This window comes from Montipora capricornis, chromosome 12 (genome assembly GCF_036669925.1).
Source record: "Montipora capricornis isolate CH-2021 chromosome 12, ASM3666992v2, whole genome shotgun sequence".
Taxonomy (NCBI): Eukaryota; Metazoa; Cnidaria; class Anthozoa; order Scleractinia; family Acroporidae; genus Montipora; species Montipora capricornis.
In genome coordinates this window covers 12,368,257-12,388,256 of record NC_090894.1, presented here as the reverse complement: position 1 = coordinate 12,388,256, position 20,000 = coordinate 12,368,257, and the positions used below count along the sequence as shown (strand labels likewise).

Here is a 20,000-nt window from a genome sequence, read left to right as displayed (position 1 = left end):
TATCCTCGCACACTTAACTTAACAATTGTCTTATCATGTCAAATGAAAAAATCAGGAGGCTTTAACGGAAATGTTCGCACCCGAGACACATTCATGCTTGATCGCCAAAAACAAAATTAAGTTTTAAAATCTCCTTTGTATCGTGATATGATCCTTGTGTTCGGAATCAAATGTGTAACGGCATAAGACCAGTCTGAACATCGTGTTACGGGAGGCGGATGGGTCATAACATTATTGTGGTGTTCACTTGTGAAATAAAACTTCACACAAGTAGAATTTTTATTCCAATACGAACTAGTGAACTTCCTACGGCGTTTGTATGTAAGCACTCTCTTTCCTGCCCCTATATATTTCTTCAACACTTTCGTAATTTTTTACAGTGAGAACCGAGCATCATGCATACTCGAGACTAAAGCCCAGTGCAAATGAAAGGCTTCAAGGTCCTTCAACATTTGCTTCAACATTCGTTCGATGTTGAAGAGCGATGCTGAAACCTTTCGCCTAAAGACAACTGTTGACGCTGTTGTGCCGCATTACAATCAAAGAAATTATTTTAATCCCCTCAAATGCTGTTAAAGGCGATAGCTCGTTTTGACTCAAAAAAATTGTGGACTCGTGTACATCGTCCGATATCACGGCAAAGGCGCGTTAACACGACAGAGGAAAAATGGCACAAGTCCGATAAAAAGTGGAACGGTTCCAGTCATGTTTGAAAAGAAACATTGAACTTTTATCCGTTCCGCTACGGAACCATAGGCGCCACGGATGTTGAAGCAAATGTTGAAGTACCTTGAAGCCTTTCATTTGCGCGGGGCTTCAGTCTCGAGTATGCATGATGCTCGGTTCTCACTGTAAAAAATTATCAAAGTGTTAAAGGAATATATAGGGACAGGAAAGAGAGTGTTTACATATAAACGTCGTAGGAAGTTCACTAGTTCGTATTGGAATAAAAATTCTACTTGTGTGAACTTTCATTTCCCAAGTGAACACCACAATAATGTTATGACCCATCCACCTCCCGTTACACGATGCTCAGACTGGTCTTATTCCATTACACATTTGATTCCGAACACACAGATCATATCACGATAAAAAGGAGATTTGAAAACTTAATTTTGTTTTCGGCGATTCACTGTTTCTTTACAAAACTGAATGGAACCGTTCCACTTTTTATCGGACTCGTGCAATTTTCCTCTGTCGTGTAAACGCACCTTTGTGATGATCTGCCTGTCGAGCTCTCTCTGTTGACCTCTGTTGTGTACTTTGTCAACGGCGAAGAAAGTTATATTACTCAAAATCACCCGCTTCAAGTTCTCTTTTCGCTTTAGTTCACTCAGTGAAACTTTTCTAGCCAGTTGACCCATCAGTTTTAAACGTTCACGTTCATTTCAGTCATAAAGTCGACCAATAAATCCCGATGCAACAGTGATTTGTTAATTTGGTAGCTGTATTTAACTTGGTAATATTGTGTTGACTTGAATTTATCACGGTCAATTTTCATTGTAAATACAACTCTTACCACTCAGCCTATCTTTATTCGTCGTGATTCTATTCATCCATTCCCATTATGTCATCAACTCCCGGCATATTTTGCTGTTTTTTTGTGTTGTTACAATCATGCCAATAGAGCCCTTTCATGTTACAAAATTTACCTCTGCTGTTCCTGTTTCAGTGCTGCTTTTGGAATCCCCAAACCTCAAATCACACACCATAGCACGAGAGGAACCACTAACTCAGTGAGTACACTCAAAGGCCACCTTTCCCATGCAAAACTGCTACAAAGGGAAGGGGAATAAAAAGATCGAGCCCCACAAAATCTGTTTTGATGTTTATAATCGTTATTGCTTTCATACTGTAAATGAATGTAAATAAAACGTGATAGAGTTTTGTATTGCTAATATAACTTTGCAAGGAAGACAGCGACGCTAACGAAAGCGTAACTTGAAAACATTTTCTGACGCTATCGTAAACCTGCTTGCCGTCTATATCCCGTACTGTTCGAGTATCACAATATCGGCGAAAATGCTCCAAGTGTATTGTATTGGAAGAATTCGTTATTGAAGTAAATATGGAGAATGAAGGATTGCTTGGAAGTATGTTCACGTTGTCGTCAAAACTTCATCGATTGAATGTGGTTACATTTATTCCTATTTTACTTTATTAGGGACTTTAACATCTACGACGGCGACGAACTCAAAACGTCAGCTCAAAATCTAAACTTTGCGCTTTCGTAAGTGTTCCGCGATTATTCTGTCTCGTTCATGTCATGAGGCGAAGTATCCTAAAAGTCAATTGGAAACGAACGTTTCCTCACGTTATTGTCAAAACCTCAAATTTGGTGATTTTATGTCGCAAAGCACTGGCAGAAATACGTGATGATAAAAGCTAATAAAACAAGTGCCGACGACGTTTATTTTTTCTCTTTTAACCAAATGATATACGTTGCGTTCTCTTTGCCCTGGCTTTTTGCGGCATTAAAACCTAGTTTAGGACGAGTCGCTATTTCCGTTGCATCCTCGTCCTTGCCAAAGCTCTTTGTTATGGACAAATGAGACATAAGTACATCATTTACGACATGTTCGCGTACGTTTCATCTTATTCAAACTGACAACCCTTCATGATAAAGGTTAATTAAGGATTTTCATCCCATTGTACAGACCAAACTTTATTCCGGCATGTCAACTTTTCCAGTTCTTCAACAAATGACCCAATTGTTTCCATTTCAACAACCAGAGCATTTTAATTCCAACACTTAATTCACTTGGCTTACAGAAAGATCCCTGGGGAGCGAAGACATTAAATCGCCGAAAGCTTATTAAATATGTCACTCTAGCTTTTCTGTATTCTTTGGTTCAAGAGAAAGGTACAGACAGACAAATCTAAATCCGTCGTCTTATAGGTAAGAACGCCGCTCTAAGAACTGTAATATGTCAACAATGTATGCGCAAGATCGGCGCTCTCTGTTGCACAGACCGTCGTCAATTAAGTCAGATGTAGAATGTTATTTTTACAGTACCCTACATGGACAATTGAAAAGTTATTGTCAGATGCTCGCGACCTCCACATAACCTAAAATTTGCTCAGTTCACGTCGTCGTCGTCAGGCCGAGAACGGCAATTGGCATGGGAACGTACGGTTTGAAAACAGTTAATGATGAAGCACTGTCATTTCCTGCTGTTAGATTTCATAACCCTTTGCTAGTCTTTCAGAAAAGCCAACCGAGTGCACTTATCATCATCCTAGAAATATTTATATGCAAATCTGTCTGAGCAGACAGTCCAACTGTTCATGGGGAATATTTCAGGGTTTGCGGTCCCATTAAAGGCAAAGCTTGTTTTCGTTGGCTATCTGAGTTTCTTAGTCACAAAATATTGTTATTCCACTTGGATGTAGATTGATTGTGTAGACCAGGTGCAACTAATTTTTCATCCGTTGACTGACATATTGACATTTACGCGCGTGACTCTTTGTTCAGTCAAAAGCATCTCAGTTGTAAACGCGAAAAAGTTCAAGCTTGTATCTTTGTGAAGCTCTCTGCAGAATCAATAAAACTTCTTTCTTGTGATTCACCTAAGGTACATTTATTTCGTTTCTCCAACTTGCTACTCCACTTGTACCGAAGGCAGTGATCAAAGAAGACCATTTCGTCAGTTATGAAGTACCCGCGAGTGAAAACCCATTGTGGTGGCTTGCGTTTCCTTGTTGTGTTAATGATTTGCTTTACCATTTTGGTCCACATCTCAGCCATGGATGATCAGCGTCCAAATAATCACGATGTCCATGCAACTGGACAAAAGACTGAGTCGATGCTGTTTCGCGAACGCAGAAGAATTAAGAAAAATACCACTCAAAACCCGCAAGACTTTGAAAAACGACTGAAAAGCGTTGAAGAGAGGTTTGTCCTCGATAATTTATAGCTGCTTATCCTCCCAATCTCAAATAACGTATTGTCGTTTCTCCGGTCGAGACTGAGTAATCTTTTCAATTTTTTCTTGATTTCAGTGAGTGTTCATTGTTTCGAATGGTCGTGTATTTTGCTTCGTCGACTCTCTTGGCCATCAAAGTTATTTGATAACATTTCTATACAATTCGGCTTCATGCGTTAGGAGTTTACACTTTTATAGTTTTCAGAAATAAAATTTCGATTCGAAATTGATTTAGCGAAGGCTAAAACTTCCTTCAGAAACTTGGTACCACTTCATTATTCTTGTTTCTAGCAGTATTAAAATGTTGCCAGTTAATTTAACTCCAAAGGAAATATTATCGCTACAGTTTCAATTTTGTGCGTGTGAGTGAAATGTTTAGTAGAAATGATTTTTGCGCAGAAAGAGAAAATTTATTTCGCTAAAATTAAAGTTATTATACGAATTAAGTGATTTTCCTCGTAAAAATACGGTTTTTAGAAAATACGCCGCTTGGAGGTATTTATCAAAACGATGGGGCCATGTAAGCGCGTTGGAAAAAAATCATCAAATACCCGAAGGAAAGAGCCATATTAATTACGTCACTCAGTACAGGATATCATGTAAAATGTCAACTCCAAGGAAAAAAATTAATAAATAAATAAAATCATTCGACCAAAACGACCAATCAGATCTAGTACGCAATCAAACGTTTACTATCACTGTAAAACTCTTTAACATTTAATTCAATACGGACAGTTCTTCAGTTACATGTTCTTTCCCTAAAATATTATTATACCTTAACCTGCTTGAGCCAGAATACCTTTCTTTTACCTCAGACATGACCATCTGATAACAATCGACAATTCAGATGAATATCAACACTTCAATTTTATTTTGTTATAGACTTGATGCACTGATGCGGTTCCCTCGTCTGGGATCAAGTGGGAATTCTTGCAATTCACTTATAGCCTACCTTTTGGGTTGGTATATAGAGCCCACCCATGATTATAAGATAATGGCATTTAAAAGAAGAGTTATTCAGTGATAAAAGTTATTTCTTTTCATTTGTTTGAGGCACAACAGAAAATAAACTCTTCCGTTACTTGGGAAGTTCTCACCAGTACATGAACGCAAAAAAAATCTGGTATAAAAGCACTATTTTGTTCACGTTATTTTTTAAAGAAAGTAATTAAAGGTTATTATTAATATGACTACCAACTACGAATTTTAAGGAATCATCCTATTTGTGAACTCTAAGGCATTGAATTGTTTTGTACCATTTTCAATCTCAAAGGAAAGCATATCCAAAACAGTGGAAAAGAAAAGATGGGACCTCCTGGACCCCTGGTCTACAAGGAAAACCAGGGACACCAGGAACATTAGGAACAGCAGGGACACCAGGATTGAATGGAAAAAATGGCTCCAAAGGTAAATGAAACTCTGCACTACGTGGCAATATTTAAACTTCACTTCACAGAGCTATCATAGAGATTTTGACGTCTTACCGTCAAAACGTCTGAAACCGTGCAGAAGATGCCCATTATTAAACCTATTTTTTGCTTAAAATCCTCCTGGAATCGGGATCATTATATATCATGGAAATTTAATGTACAGGCCGGAAGAAGGCGTTTACACTGAAATTTGTGGAGACAGAGCCAGATCTTGGAAAAAGTTAACTCCATTTGATGCAGGTTAAAATCCACTTTAACCCTTTCCATTAGAACTAAAAAAGAGAAAATTAGTCTCATTGGACCAACAGAGTCTGCATTGAACAAAGGAAATATCATCCGTTTTGGTCTCCACCACAGTTTAGGGCTTTTGAGATTGTCCTGTTTTTCTAAGAGAGGAGCTCTAACTTGTTAAACAATAAATGAATGACAGTAAATTGCTTAAGGTATTTCACACAAATTACCCCACTCAAAAAGGAAAACCACAAACAAACAAATACACCCACTTAAAAGGGAAAACTAAATATAGTTTCGTGAATCATCCCGAGTGAGGCATCTTTCCCTACTTTCCTTCAACTCGTTTGAATAAGGTGAATAAGAAATGCAGGTCAATGTGACCATGGAAAACAAATCACTCTGAACTGCTTCCCTTCAAATTTTCCCATCAGCACACAGCAAATAATAGTGCACCCGCTCTGTCCTCTTTCCTCACAGGGGAACCAGGAAAGCCTGGCACAAACAAGCCCTTACCAGGCCCTCCTGGTCCTAAAGGACAACAAGGAGCTGTAGGTAAGACTGGAGCCCAGGGACCTCAAGGCGCCAAAGGAGAAAAAGGACAAAAGGGGACTGCAAAGTCGGGTGTGAAGTATGTTCGATGGGGAAGGACCACATGTCCCAGTGGTGCTCAGATCGTCTATAAAGGTATAAATCTCCTTGAACGATTTAATTCAACGTTTCCTAACATTTCGTAATAGCTCTCACCAAAGATTCACACTTGGTTCTCTTCATTATTAGGTGGTTGCGATAGAATTTTGAATTTTTTCCTTTCCTGGTGTTCACAGGAGTCGACACGGGAGCAGAAAACTTATAAAGGAATAGTAAAAAGTTACTCAGTAGGAAATACTCATCTCGCTAAAAAAAAGACTGAAGAATTACTTTCGAGATGTAATTTATTTAGGAGTGAGAGCTGTTGTTTGATCTCCAAGCAAGCTGAATGCGTTTTACATGCCCTTCTCGCGTTTCAGGGATAATTGGGGGTGAACACTACACTCATCACGGTGGTGGAGCAAACTACCTTTGCCTTCCTCACAATCCAAAGTACGACAAGTACAATGATGGTAACCAGTACTCAGGATACATTTACGGCAGTGAGTATGAAGTCAGTCAATACAACGGAGACCCTTTTAAGAGAAGTCTCCATGATCATGACGCACCCTGTGTTGTCTGCTTTGTGAAGTCACGTGGTTCAATGCTGATGATGCCCGCAAGGAATGACTGTCCATCTGGATGGACTGAAGAGTATCATGGGTATCTGATGACTGAATCTTATGCTCACAAACATTCAAGAGATTTCATCTGTGTCGATGGTGATCCAGAATATGTTCCTGGTAGCCATGCTAACAAAAATGGTGCCTTGCTGTATCCCGTGGAAGGCGTTTGTGGTTCACTTCCCTGTCTTCCATATGTCAACCATCGAGAGTTGACATGCGCCGTCTGTACCAAGTAATGAAGCAAAAAGGAAAGCTTGAACAGTAGTTGATTTGCATTAGAACTAAACAGAAACTAAATGAAATATCAATCGCTAGCAAACCAGAGAGCAAATGTAGAGTAAGGGTGCAAACAATAAACTTGTTGATCTTAATGAGTCTTGTGTTACACGATTATGTTCAACTCGATCTACTAATCAGCATCCTACAGCTGAGATGTCTTGGAGCAAGTGCCCTCTTCGATTGGTACCGAATATACTAAACATTGTAGAGGTACTCAAGTTTTCTTACAAAACTCAATAGAAATTGATCCTCCACAGCAAGTACATTTTCATTCATTAATTGAAATTTCTCCGACAAATCAAATAAGACCACATTGGTATGAAACCCAAGGTTGACCCCAGTGGAACGAAAATACGCAGGCATTTGAACTTACCTAACCTAGATAACGGACAATCTTTCCTCCCTTGTACCCATTCTTTTTCTAAGTGACACCGTCCTGGGCATGTATTTTCATGTGCCTCTTTCAACAAGAATTGGTACAAGAGAGTAAGGATTGTCCATCTGTCTGGTTTAGGTACCAGGTAGACCTCTTTCATAATGGCGGCCCAAGAAAATATCCTTTTGCTTTAATGCTAATTAGCCTTTGTAGCGTCGCTACAACGAGCAAATTTCAAAACAATATTTGTTTCAAAATGAGGGCAGTAGGTCTAATTAACACAAACATAAAAGAATGAAAAAGTGGTCGCCATTTATGACAGTGACACTTTCACCCTGTTTTAGTACAACAAAGATTTCTCAAATACCTCAACCTGTGACATCTTAGCATAAAATTTACAATGAAATTCGAAGAACAGCATAAAATTCCGTTTTTAGACGGCCTCGTGAAACGCGAGCAAAATCGTACATATGTTTCAACGATGACCTAGTACAGGAAGAAACTTTTCACCGGCCTTTACATGAAATGGGACTCGACTCGACTCCTTCACACCACGAAAGCACGAGGTTAATTTAGTTCGCACCTTGACCTATCGTTGTTTTCGTATTTTTTCTGATTCCTCTTTATGCGTTCTTGCCTTTAGTTGATGAAATTGAAAAACTATTATTGCAAAATGGGTATCCTGTGGGCAAGTGAAGCGTTCAAATCCTGTCACAACATCCCTAAGAAAAAATTCATTCTGGTTTTACCCTAGCTATTTACGTTTAAAGAATAAAAATTTCTCGCGAAGTGTAAATTCTTGTACTGATAGTTTCTATGGTATCGTTAATTAGGGTTGTTTTTCAAAAGAATAGACGAGTTCACGCTCTTGATTGCATCATGGGTAATCAGGACAACATGGCGGGAAATTCAGAGGTTTGTATGGAAATTCGAAGCAAAATATACCCTACATGACTCAACTTTCTCCTTCATAAACCAAACAAATAAGTTCATGTTTACAACTACTGTGATGAACTAGACTTGGTATCCGTTGTTTGGAATTCCTAAATATTGCTTTTTTTGTCTCCATACATTCTCTGTAATTTTGTGCCTTTGGAATGAAAGGAAATGTATGGCAGAAACTCTTTTTAATAAAATAATGTCTACAACATCCATTCTCTCCAAATTTATTCTGCCGCATCTTTGAGCATATATCTTCTGTTTTAGAAAACAAAAAACCCAAACTTGCATATTATGAACACCTTTCATCGTTTTGAACTTCCTTACAAACCTTTGAATTTCTATCCATCTTGCCCTGATTACCCATGATTCCTTTAAAAAAACTCAGATTTTCCACTAATTTGAATGCCAAGTTGTTATCGGACAGTTCAATAAGCCAATCACATTCAAAGTTGCAGTTTAAATCAACCAATCACAACTTTGGTTTCAATCACCATAGAAACAGTGTACAGGCTCATGGCGCAGAATGGCCGGACATCATTGATATGCAGGAGTTATTGGCATAATAGCACCGCGTGAAATTTAATGACTGATGGTTGAAACTTATAGGCCACTTTGGAAAATACCATAATACTCTTTGTTTGTCCCACCAAATTTTGAATAAGCATTGTTTCCATTTTCTCTGGGGACTTACAATGGTCCCAAGAGAAAACAAAAACAATGCTTATGCAAAATTTGGAAGGACAAACAAAGAGTATTCTGGTATTTTCCACAGTGGCTGGCCGAACTCCTCTCCTCAAGCTCAATTTAAGGAGCGTATCTGGTCACAAATTTCAACTTGTAAGCTGCAAAAAAAACGAGACGTTCATAAAGCAAAAGAAACCTAGAGAAACTATTGGAAAATTGATTTAGTATTCGAAGGATTTTTGAGAAAGTTTATATGGGAATTTAAAAATGTCGTATGCGCATAGATTTTCGTTTCTTGTTCATGTTATTGTCAACTTGTAAGCTGCAAAGTTTGGTAATTTAGTAAATTCAAATATTGAGTGAGAATGGTTTGGAATAGCGAAAGCGATTTGCTTGGAAATTTTGATTTAGTGTGATTACCCCGAGCTAATGAGCCATTTTTCTCATAAATGTGCATTTTTTTCATATATCCGCGTCATTGAAGCTTGCCTTAGCGCCGCCCCCTGAGTTCCCTTGAGAGTAAGGGTGTACTTTCCAGTTTACTCGTTTTTAATACGATCTCTCATGAACACTCACGATCGCCGCCGATGGTAGAAGGGGCGTTTAATTACACGACATCAACTTTTTACAAGGTTTCCTATAAAGGAATGCTTTATGAATTTGAAGGTGTAACTGATTTCTCCCCATAGCTATTTACAGCGACTTAACTTAGAACGACTGCTTTATATGGAAGCAATGAGATTTATTTGTTGCGTGATCTTAAAAGGATTTATTTATCGTTTCGCAGCGTACCATTCGACAAAAAGGGAAATTTTTATCTAACAGTAACTGTAATAAATTACATCGATTCAGATCGCACGACGATCAAGACAGCGAAGACAGAGTTGCGCGTCACTTAGTTCAAGTCACGCGCCATTCTCCGCACCGGTTGAGTCTCGCAAGCTAATTGAAGGTCACTTTTGGCTGTCTATCGCCATAGTTTTTGTACTTAGTGTGGCTGCATGCAGTCCCAATTACTGCTGCTGTAGGGCTGTCTAGTCGTAAAGGCAGCCCCAGAATAAATACTCTTGGATGTGCCGAATGAAGCAATGCGGCACACCTAAAGGCTATGTGATGTATTTGCATTTCATGGAGTATCGTCAGGTGAAAACGGGTTTCGGCCGGCTAAATCAATGCAAAATACACAACCTCAGGCATGTGATCTTTGATGTTTGTTTAAGATCCATACTATCTTTTAGAGCATCTTTTCTTCATCAAAACCTTTCCGTCTTCAAGGATATAAACGTAAGGGTCATATAAGCCGCCGGGAGGGAGGGGGTAAATTGTGGAGGGACTTTTATGTTCAGCCGGACTTAAAACGGTATGATGGTTAAGAAGTAATTTGAGACGGATTTAACGTGGCTCACACCAGTTTCAGCCTTTTAAAGATACTGTACTGCTAAAAGTATTGACTTAACAACAACATTGTTTCCTATAACGGCGGTGTTATGATTGGAGCATATGAAACATGAATTATTGCTTTACAAGATAAGATCATTATTGTTACGTAATTGTTACCAAAGAGGCAAGAAATCCCTCCAAAACTACCGTATATTTTACCTTTAGCTGCATGTATCTCTAAAACGAACTCGGTGACCCCCATTTTTCATTGCTGATTAGCTGGCCGTGGTAAAACGATCTGCATTCTTTGGAGAAGATGTATAGCCACCTTAACTGCTCTTCTTCTTTGGAGACCCAAAGATGTAGATGATGTAGAGCCATCTTAACTGCTCTTCTTCTTTGGAGAAGATGTAGAGCCACCTTAACTGCTCATGCTTTTTAAGGTTTCTCTGAATCCACTGGACCCGGAGCCCATGAGTAGGAGCTTGCCTCTCTCATACACGCCCTTATGAGTCAACCTTTGCGCGTGACTTTCAATTTTTAGAACGCCACGAGTTAGTTGCTCCTGCTCTGCACACACTGTTTTAAAAGGCCAATCAGAATAAAGTCGTTGTCCAACGAAGACAAATAAAGCAGTAACACTGTATTTAAATCGTACAAATTGTGGTAAATTTATGTAAATACGAGTCTCCTGCTCAAGGGTTCGTTCTAAAAATAGAAAGATACGCGCAAAGGTTGACTCAAAGATCTACTGCATATGGAGGCTCCTACTAATGGGCTCCTGGTAATACGTAGTGATAATGAACGCATTGTGTTAAGCAATAAGGGCGTTTCATATGGTAACATGACATTGCTGTTATGTGATACAGTGTTGTGGAGGCAATCCTTCTAATAGTACAATCTCTTGAAATGTTTAAACTGCTTTGAGCAGCTTCATTCACTTTACAGGGATTAAAAATGGGGTGGGAGATACAAGCAACTAAAAACGAAATATAGGGTGTTTTTGGATGACTGTCGTGTTGCTATGGTGACGTATTGCGTCATGATAATGAACGCATCGTGTTACTGAAGCAACAAGGGCGTTTCATATGGTATCATGACATTGCTGTTATATGATACAGTACTGTGGAGGCAATACTTCTAATAGCACATTCTCTTGAAAGTGCTGAAACTGCTTTGAGCCATCCTAAGCTCCGTCGCTATTGAGGTGTGTTTTGGAGAAATTTCGTCGCAAATTTGTTAAGTCTTGTCCGGATAGTGTACGCAGCTAATTCAAGGATTTTGCACGACAAAGAAAACACTGTCCGGATACTGGGTATCCGACATCCAAAACTTAGTTAATGTTTATGGCCTCCGTTATTCCAAACCAGTAATATTTTAAAGCTAATTATTGCATTTTTTGAAAATTTAACTTCTTTAAGTATCCTAACCTCAAATATTTTAAAATTTCTTTGAAACTATCACATTTTACAAGCCTATATTTGAACAGCACTAGTTTTACTGCGCAGTAAACAGCGTAAATAGTAGCCATGAAAATTTGACTCACCTGAACAGAACGGCGCCTTCTGCAACTGTTTCTCAAGCTGTGAGCCCGCCAAAACTTGGGTTTCAAAGCTGGAATGTTCGGCTTTCTTTCGGAATACTTCGTTTACCAAAAATTAAGAAGGGCTCCCGAAAAATTGAGTTTTCGTTTTAAGTGTCCGGATACTGGTACTGTCTGGATACTGGGCAACATACTGTAACGTTAAAAATGTCTTGCCCCTCGTCAGATTCTGACGCTCGTCATTTTTCCGAAGACTCGAAAATGGATTACGACATAGAAATGGAAGACGATGGTCATGATTTATCTCCATCGAGATCATATAGCCTCGAGCGATGAAGATATCATCGACGACCCAAAGGCTGACAAGGAATGGACTGCCAATTACGAAAAAGGAAAAACAAGCTGACAAAGCACTAGAACGACAACTGAAGGCCGATAAATTTCAGGGAAACGTTGAAGTGGCTTATTTAGTAGGAATACTTGCGTATTCTACATGGTGATCTCTGTGCGCACCTACCGAGACTGCTTTCGTTGATTGTATGTTTCTTGTTTGGCTGTTACTTCTTGCATCGACAGTTCATCATGATTTGTTCCTTTTATTCATTCCTTGACTTCTGTATTGTGTAGGTGCAAGTGTGGAAATTGTCACAGTGTCGATTTTCTTCAAAACATTAGCGAGTCTATTGCTGCAGGGAGTTGGAAGGCTGTTTAGAACCTTGTGAAAGTGACCTTGTCCTTCAAATTGTTGGCCCCGGCGTGAAATTGTCCTGTGTGATTCAATATCCCAGGATTTGAACCCGTTTGCCTTAAGAAATGGAGTCTTAAGTTAACAGCCGGAAAATGAGGCAGAGCCAAAGGAAAGCAAATGTATCAACAAACAGGAGACAAAGCAAGGTGAGCGGTGATTTTATTCTTTATTTGGCTGAGATATGGTTTACAAATAGAGTACATGTTGTGTACTGCTGGTGTATTTGATTAAATATCTGATTTTATCGTTGCTTCGTTTCTTTTTATTGCTTCCACTTCCATTTCTCTTATAACTTGAGCCTTCTGCCATGAGAATCGTTTAATTAAACGCCTTTCATATTTGTGTTGTCACGTTTGATCAAAAGCGGTCCAAACGTCGGGTGAAAGCCTCTCTTTTGAAATTCTTCAAGCACAAACTGGACCTATCTTCTTCGACGTTTCGTAATCTCATGGCGATTGTCGTCAAAATACGGTATCAGGAAATCAAGCCTTATATCGCCTTTCAAACTTCTGCTATTGTTGCATCCTGCTGAGAAGAAGTCAAATGTTGACGTCACAATTGCAGCTAGACCCATACCTCTCTTGTCTCGGTAGCGCGGCTAACATGGCAGTATTTTGCCGCTAATTTTATACGTATTCAACAGATCGTGTCTCTTATAACTTGAGCTTTAATCTGCAAGGAGAATCGTATTAGAAATAGGTGTTTAATGAAACGTCTTCCATATTTGTGTTGTCACGTTTGATCAAAAGCGGTCTAAACGTCGAGTGAAGTCCGCTGTTTTGAAATGCTTCGAGCACTGTGACAAACTGAACCAATCTTCTTCGACGTTCATGGCTTCATGGCGATTGTCGTCGAAATACGGTATCATGAAATGAAGCCATATAGCGCCTTTTAAATTTCTGGTATTGTTGCATTCTGCTGCTACGCATGTAAACTGCAGTCAAAGATCCACATTGAACAAGTCAAATGTTTAGAAAACTCTGGCTTTTACGTCACAATAGCAGCTAGACCCATATCTCTTCTGTTTTTGTTTCGGTAGCTAGTGCGGCCAACAGAGCAGTATATGGGCCAACATGTCGGAGTTTTACCGCAAATTTTACGTATTGAACAGACCATCAAATATCGAGATTTAAACCAAATCAAAAAATTGTTTGCGCCAAAATGCCCCTGAAGTCACGCTAATTTTTTTTTTTGAGAATCTTCAGGGGGGAAGCGGAAAGAAGCGGTTCCGATAAAAGAGCTCCGGGCTCGAATCTTATCCACGGATATGATTTTTTAATTTCCTTATTTTCTGTGCTACCACACGTCCTGGGACACAGTGTCCTAAATTGACGTTAACAGTAAATTCTATTCAAAGCTAATTACGAATTAACGATAATCGTTAATTTAGAGAAGAGATCATGTTGGAAGTAGTTAATAGGCCTTTTTCGATATATTAAAAGAAAGGAGAGGTTTAATAGAGGACAAATATGTTAAGCGAGACATTCGGCTGGCGTGAAAACACACCCAAAGACAAAGGAAAATGGATGATATGCAAATATTTTTTACATTCATTCCAACGTGTTTCTTTTGTTTTTGTCCTCACTGACTCACTATCAACCCGAATATTTTGATATTTCGAAAATTGCCTATTTTGTTGGGCTCCCGTGCCGGCAGCGGGTTATCATGAGACGAAATTGCGAGAAGTTATCCTCGCACACTTAACTTAGCAATTGTCTTATCATGACACCTGAAAAATTCAGGAGGCTTCAACGGAAATTTTCGCACCCGAGACGCATTCATGCTTAATCGCCAAAAACAAAATTAAGTTTTAAAATCTCCTTTGTATCGTGATATGATCTGTGTGTTCGGAATCAAATGTGTAATGGAATAAGACCAGTCTGAGCATCGTGTAACGGGAGGTGGATGGGTCATAACATTATTGTGGTGTTCACTTGTGAAATGAAAGTTCACACAAGTAGAATTTTTATTCCAATACGAACTAGTGAACTTCCTATGGCGTTTGTATGTAAACACTCTCTTTCCTGCCCCTATATATTCCTTCAACACTTTCGTAATTTTTTACAGTGAGAACTGAGCATCATGCATACTCGAGACTGAAGCCCCGTGCAAATGAAAGGCTTCAAGGTCCTTCAACATTTGCTTTGGGGGGGGCAGGAAAGACAGTGTTTACATATAAACGCCGTAGTTCACTAGTTCGTATTGGAATAAAAATTCTACTTGTGTGAACTTTCATTTCCCAAGTGAACACCACAATAATGTTATGACCCATCCACCTCCCGTTACACGATGCTCAGAATGGTCTTATTCCATTACACATTTGATTCCGATCACACAGATCATATCACCTCTGTGATGATCTGCCTGTCGACCTCTCTCTGTTGACCTCTCTTGTGTACTTTGTCAACGGCGAAGAAAGTTATATTACTCGAAATCACTCGCTTCAAGTTCTCTTTTCACGTTAGTTCACTCAGTGAAACTTTTCTAGCCAGTTGACCCATCAGTTTTAAACGTTCACGTTCATTTCAGTCATAAAGTCGACAAATAAATCCCGATGCAACAGTGATTTGTTAATTTGGTAGCTGTATTTAACTTGGTAATATTGTGTTGACTTGAATTTATCACCGTCAATTTTCATTGTAAATACAACTCTTACCACTCAGCCTATCTTTATTCGTCGTGATTCTATTCATCCATTCCCATTATGTCATCAACTCCCGGCATATTTTGCTGTTTTTTGTGTTGTTACAATCATGCCAATAAAGCCCTTTCATGTTACAAAATTTACCTCTGCTGTTCCTGTTTCCGCTGCGTTTGCAATCCCCAAACCTCAAATCACACACTATAGCACGAGAGGAACCACTAACTCAGTCACTACACTCAAAGTATGTTCACGTTGTCGTCAAAACTTCATCGATTGAATGTGGTTGCATTTATTCCTATTTTACTTCATTAGGGACTTCAATTCAACATCTACGACGGCGACGAACTGAAAACGTCACCTCAAAATATAATCTTTGCGCTTTCGTAAGTGTTCCGCGATTATTCTGTCTCGTTCATGTCATAAGACGAAGTATCCTAAAACTCAATTGGAAACGAACATTTCCTCACGTTATTGTCAAAACCTCAAATTTGGTGATTTTATGTCGCAAAGTACTACAAGTGCCGACTAAGTTTATTTTTTCTCTTTTAACCAAATGATATACGTTGCGTTCTCTTTGCCATGGCCTTCGTCGTTTCTTAAACTCTGCTTTACTCTCTTGTTTTCCAGAGGACGGCCGAAAAGAAATGTATTTAGAAATATATGCTGCAACTGCAGCACGCCTTTTTGCGGCATTAAAACCTAGTTTAGGACGAGTCGCTGTTTCCGTTGCATCCTCGTCCTTGCCAAAACTCTTTGTTATGGACAAATGAGACATAAGTACATCATTTACGACATGTTCGCGTACGTTTCATCTTATTCAAACTGACAACCCTTTATGCAAAAGCTTAAGGACGGATTTTCATCGCATTGTATAGACCAAACTTCGTTCGGCATGTCAACTTCTCCAGTTCTTCAACAAATGACCCAATTGTTTCCATTTCAACAACCAGAGCATTTTAATTCCAACACTGAATTCACTTGGCTTACAGAAAGATCCCTGAGGAGCGAAGACATTAAATCGCCGAAAGCTTATTAAATGTGTCACTCTAGCTTTTCTGTATTCTTTGGTTCTAGAGAAAGAGGTACAGACAATTCTAAATCCGTCGTCTTATAGGTAAGAACACCGCTCTAAGAACTGTAATATTTCAACAATGTATGCGCAAGATCGGCGCTCTCTGTTGCACAGACCGTCGTCAATTAAGTCAGATGAAGAATGTTATTTTTACAGTATCTTACATGGACAATTGAAAATTTATTGTCAGATGCTCGCTACCTCCACATAACCTAAAATTTGCTCAGTTCACGTCGTCGTCAGGCCGAGAACGGCAATTGGCATGGGAACGGTTTGAAAACAGTTAATGATGAAGCACTGTCATTTCCTGCTGTTAGATTTCATAACCTTTTGCTAGTCTTTCAGAAAAGCCAACCGAGCAAAGTTACTTTGAAACCCATTCACTTATCATCATCCTAGAAATATTTATATGCAAATCTGTCTGAGCATACAGTCCAACTGTTCATGGGGAATATTTCAGGGTTGCGGTCCCATTAAAGGCAAAGCTTGTTTTCCTTGGCTATCGCTTAGAGTTTCTTGGTCACAAAAGTATTGTTATTCCACTTAGATGTAGATTGGTTGTGTACACCAGGTGAAAATAATTTTCCATCCGTTGACTGACATATTGACATTTACGCGCGTGACTCTTTGTTCAGTCAAAAGCATCTCAGTTGTAAACGCGAAAAAGTTCGAGCTTGTATCTTTGTGAAGCTCTCTGCAGAATCAATAAAACTTCTTTCTTGTGATTCACCTAAGGTATATTTAATTCGTTTCTCCAACTTGATACTCCACTTGTACCGAAGGCAGTGATCATGAAGAAGACCATTTCGTCAGTTATGAAGTACCCGCGAGTGAAAACCCCTTGTGGTGGCTTGCGTTTCCTTGTGGGAGTAATGATGTGCTTTACCATTTTGGTCCACATCTCAGCCATGGATGATCAGCGTCCAAATAATCACGATGTCCATGCAACTGGACAAAAGACTGAGTCGATGCTGTTTCGTGAACGCAGAGGAATTAAGAAAAATACCACTCAAAACCCACAGGACATTGAAAAACGAGTGAAAATCCTTGAAGAGAGGTTTGTCCTCGATAATTTATAGCTGCTTATCCTCCCAATCTCAAATATAACGTATTGTCATCTCTCCGGTCGAGAGTGAGTACTCTTTTCAATTTTTCTCGATTTGTTCCTTGTTTCCAATGGTTTATTTTCGCGAAATAAGAACCATGATGCCAAAAAGTGCTTCGTCGAGTCTCCTGGCCACCAAAATAATTTGATAACATTCCTATACAATTGGGCTTCATGCGTTAGGAGTTTGTTTACACTTCAAACAATAATTTTCAGAAATAAAATTTCAGCTCGAAATTGATTTAGCAAAGGCTAAAACTTCCTTCAGAAACTTGGTATCTCTTAATTATTTTTGTTTCTAGCAGTATTAAAATATTGCTGCAGTTTTCAATTTCGTGCGTGTGTGTGAAATGTTCAGTAGAAGTGAATATGTCTGTCGATTTTTGCGCAGAAAGAGAAAATTTAGTTCGCTAAAATTAAATTTATTATACCAATTAAGTGATTTTCCTAGCAAAACTTGTGGTTTAGAAAATACTCCGCTTGGAGGTATTTAACAAAACGATGGGGCATTGTAAACGCTTTGGAAAAAAAAATCAATAAAAGCCTCGAAGGAAAGAGCCATATCAATTACGCCACTCCATGCAGGATATCATGTAAAATGTCAGCTTAAACGAAAAAAAATAAAATAAAATAAATAAAATCACACCACCAGAAAACTTCCACATGTCTGCAGGGCTTGTTCCATGCAATCAGATAGATCTAGTACGCAATCAAAAGTTTGCATCATCTCTGTAAAACTCATTAACATTTAACTCAACATGGACAGTTGTTCAGTTATATGTGGGTTCTTTCCCTAAAATATAAGTATGCCTTTACCTGTTTGAGCTTGAGTACTCAGACATGACCATCTGATAACAATCAACAATTGAGATGAATATCAACACTTTAATATATTTTTTTTGTAGACTTGATGCACTGATGCGGTCCCCTCCTCTGGGATCAAGTGGAGATTCTTACTCCTCACTTACAGCCTACCTATTGGGTTGGTATCAAACCCACCCATGATTATAAGATAATGATATTCAAAAGTTATTTCTCAGTTTTTTATTTATTAGAGACAAAACAGAAAATAAAGTCTCCCATGTGTGATGTTCATGCCAGTACTTGAGCGCAACAAAATTCTGGCATAAAGATGTTATTTTCGTTAGGTTATGTTTGTAAGGAAAGTAGTTCAAGGTTAAGATAACTGCCAACAACGATTTTTAAGGAATTACCGATTATGAACTCTAACTCTTTTGTACCATTTTCATTCTCAAAGGAAAGAATATCCAAAACAGTGGAAAGGAAAAGATGGGACCTCCTGGACCCCCTGGTCCACCAGGGACACCAGGATTGGCTGGTAACCCTGGTTCGGATGGAAAAACAGGCCCCAAAGGTAAACGAAACCTTACACTCAGAGACCACGTGGAAATATATTAAAACTGACTTAACTTTGATTCATAGAGCTGTCATAGATTTCGCTGTCGTCTGGTGAAACAGCTTTAACTGTGAAGAAGACACCCATTACTATTTCTTGTCTGATGCTTAAATTCTCCTGGAAATTATATAGGAAATTTAATTATTTAGGAAAAAGAGGCGTTTACATCGAAATTTGAGGCCGTTCGTGAGACACAAAAGTTAGCCCCATTTAATGTCTGTTCAAATCGACTTTAATCCTTTCCGTTATTACTGATCATGAAAAGAGAAAATTAGTCTCATTGGACCAACAGAGTCTGCAGTGAAGAAAGGAAATATCATCCATTTTGGTCTCCATCACAGTTTAGGGCTTTTGAAATTGTATAGCATGGGAGAGCCCCTTATAGTGATCAAAAGGAAATCTAAAACTTGTCCAAACAGAGGATTATTTAATTAAACCAGACGCTAAATAAGAAGTGTTTTAAAAACCTTTGCCATCGCACCATTTTCAAAAATACATTATAAATACGTGACTTCCCATGCGAAAACTTCATCATCCGCTAAGGGTCTAATATTTAGATTAAAAGATGCAAAACATGCACATGCGGCATTTCGTTTATCATTGCAGCAATATAATAATGCGTGTGCTGGAAATTAATGCATTTTTCTGAAACTTGTTTCAAACGCCTAGTGACGTTGCTCCTCCAAATAAGAAAAAAAATATCGTGTTTCAATTTCCCATCCTTCTTTATTCTTAACATTAGACCCTGCCAGATGAAGTTTTGCCGCATCGCATTTATCCTGGTTTTTTTTCTCAGAGAGGAGTTCTAGATAACTTGTTAAACAATAAATGAATGACAGTAAATTGTTAAAGGTTTTTCAGATGAGCTAACCCACTCAAAAAAAGAAAAAAACAAACAAATACACTCTTTTTTTAAAAGGGAAAATTAAATATAGCTTCGTGAATCACACCGAGTAAGTCATATTTC

The 20,000-nt window shown here is 38.7% G+C and overlaps 2 protein-coding genes across 3 annotated transcripts in view; both read left to right on the top strand.

Moving 5' to 3' along the window:
- Positions 1 to 3,585: 3,585 nt before the first annotated feature.
- LOC138027694 (short-chain collagen C4-like) overlaps positions 3,586 to 20,000 on the top strand; it is a 17,737-nt gene continuing 1,322 nt past the window's right edge. The window contains exons 1-4 of one of the 2 annotated variants that reach the window (XM_068875268.1): positions 3,586 to 3,658; positions 17,333 to 17,568; positions 18,522 to 18,598; positions 18,875 to 18,991. In XM_068875268.1, coding sequence (XP_068731369.1) covers positions 17,384 to 17,568; positions 18,522 to 18,598; positions 18,875 to 18,991 — 379 coding nt within the window. In that variant the 5' untranslated portion in view covers positions 3,586 to 3,658; positions 17,333 to 17,383. Of the gene's footprint in view, positions 3,659 to 17,178; positions 17,569 to 18,521; positions 18,599 to 18,874; positions 18,992 to 20,000 lie in introns of those variants that run through there. The other variant, XM_068875267.1, reaches the window with a different exon arrangement.
- On the top strand, positions 3,747 to 7,217 carry LOC138025456 (short-chain collagen C4-like). The gene is made up of 5 exons (XM_068872662.1): positions 3,747 to 3,895; positions 5,200 to 5,252; positions 5,298 to 5,333; positions 6,068 to 6,274; positions 6,598 to 7,217. Exons 1-5 carry the CDS (start codon positions 3,747 to 3,749, stop codon positions 7,077 to 7,079), a joined length of 927 nt encoding a protein of 308 aa, XP_068728763.1. The 3' UTR covers positions 7,080 to 7,217.

Coding starts and splice junctions, on each gene's coding strand:
- LOC138025456 (XM_068872662.1), top strand. CDS start 3,747: ATGGATGATCAGCGTCCAAATAATCACGATGTCCATGCAACTGGACAA. Junction 3,896..5,199: donor CTGAAAAGCGTTGAAGAGAG/GTTTGTCCTCGA, acceptor TCAATCTCAAAG/GAAAGCATATCCAAAACAGT. Junction 5,253..5,297: donor TGGGACCTCCTGGACCCCTG/GTCTACAAGGAA, acceptor TAGGAACAGCAG/GGACACCAGGATTGAATGGA.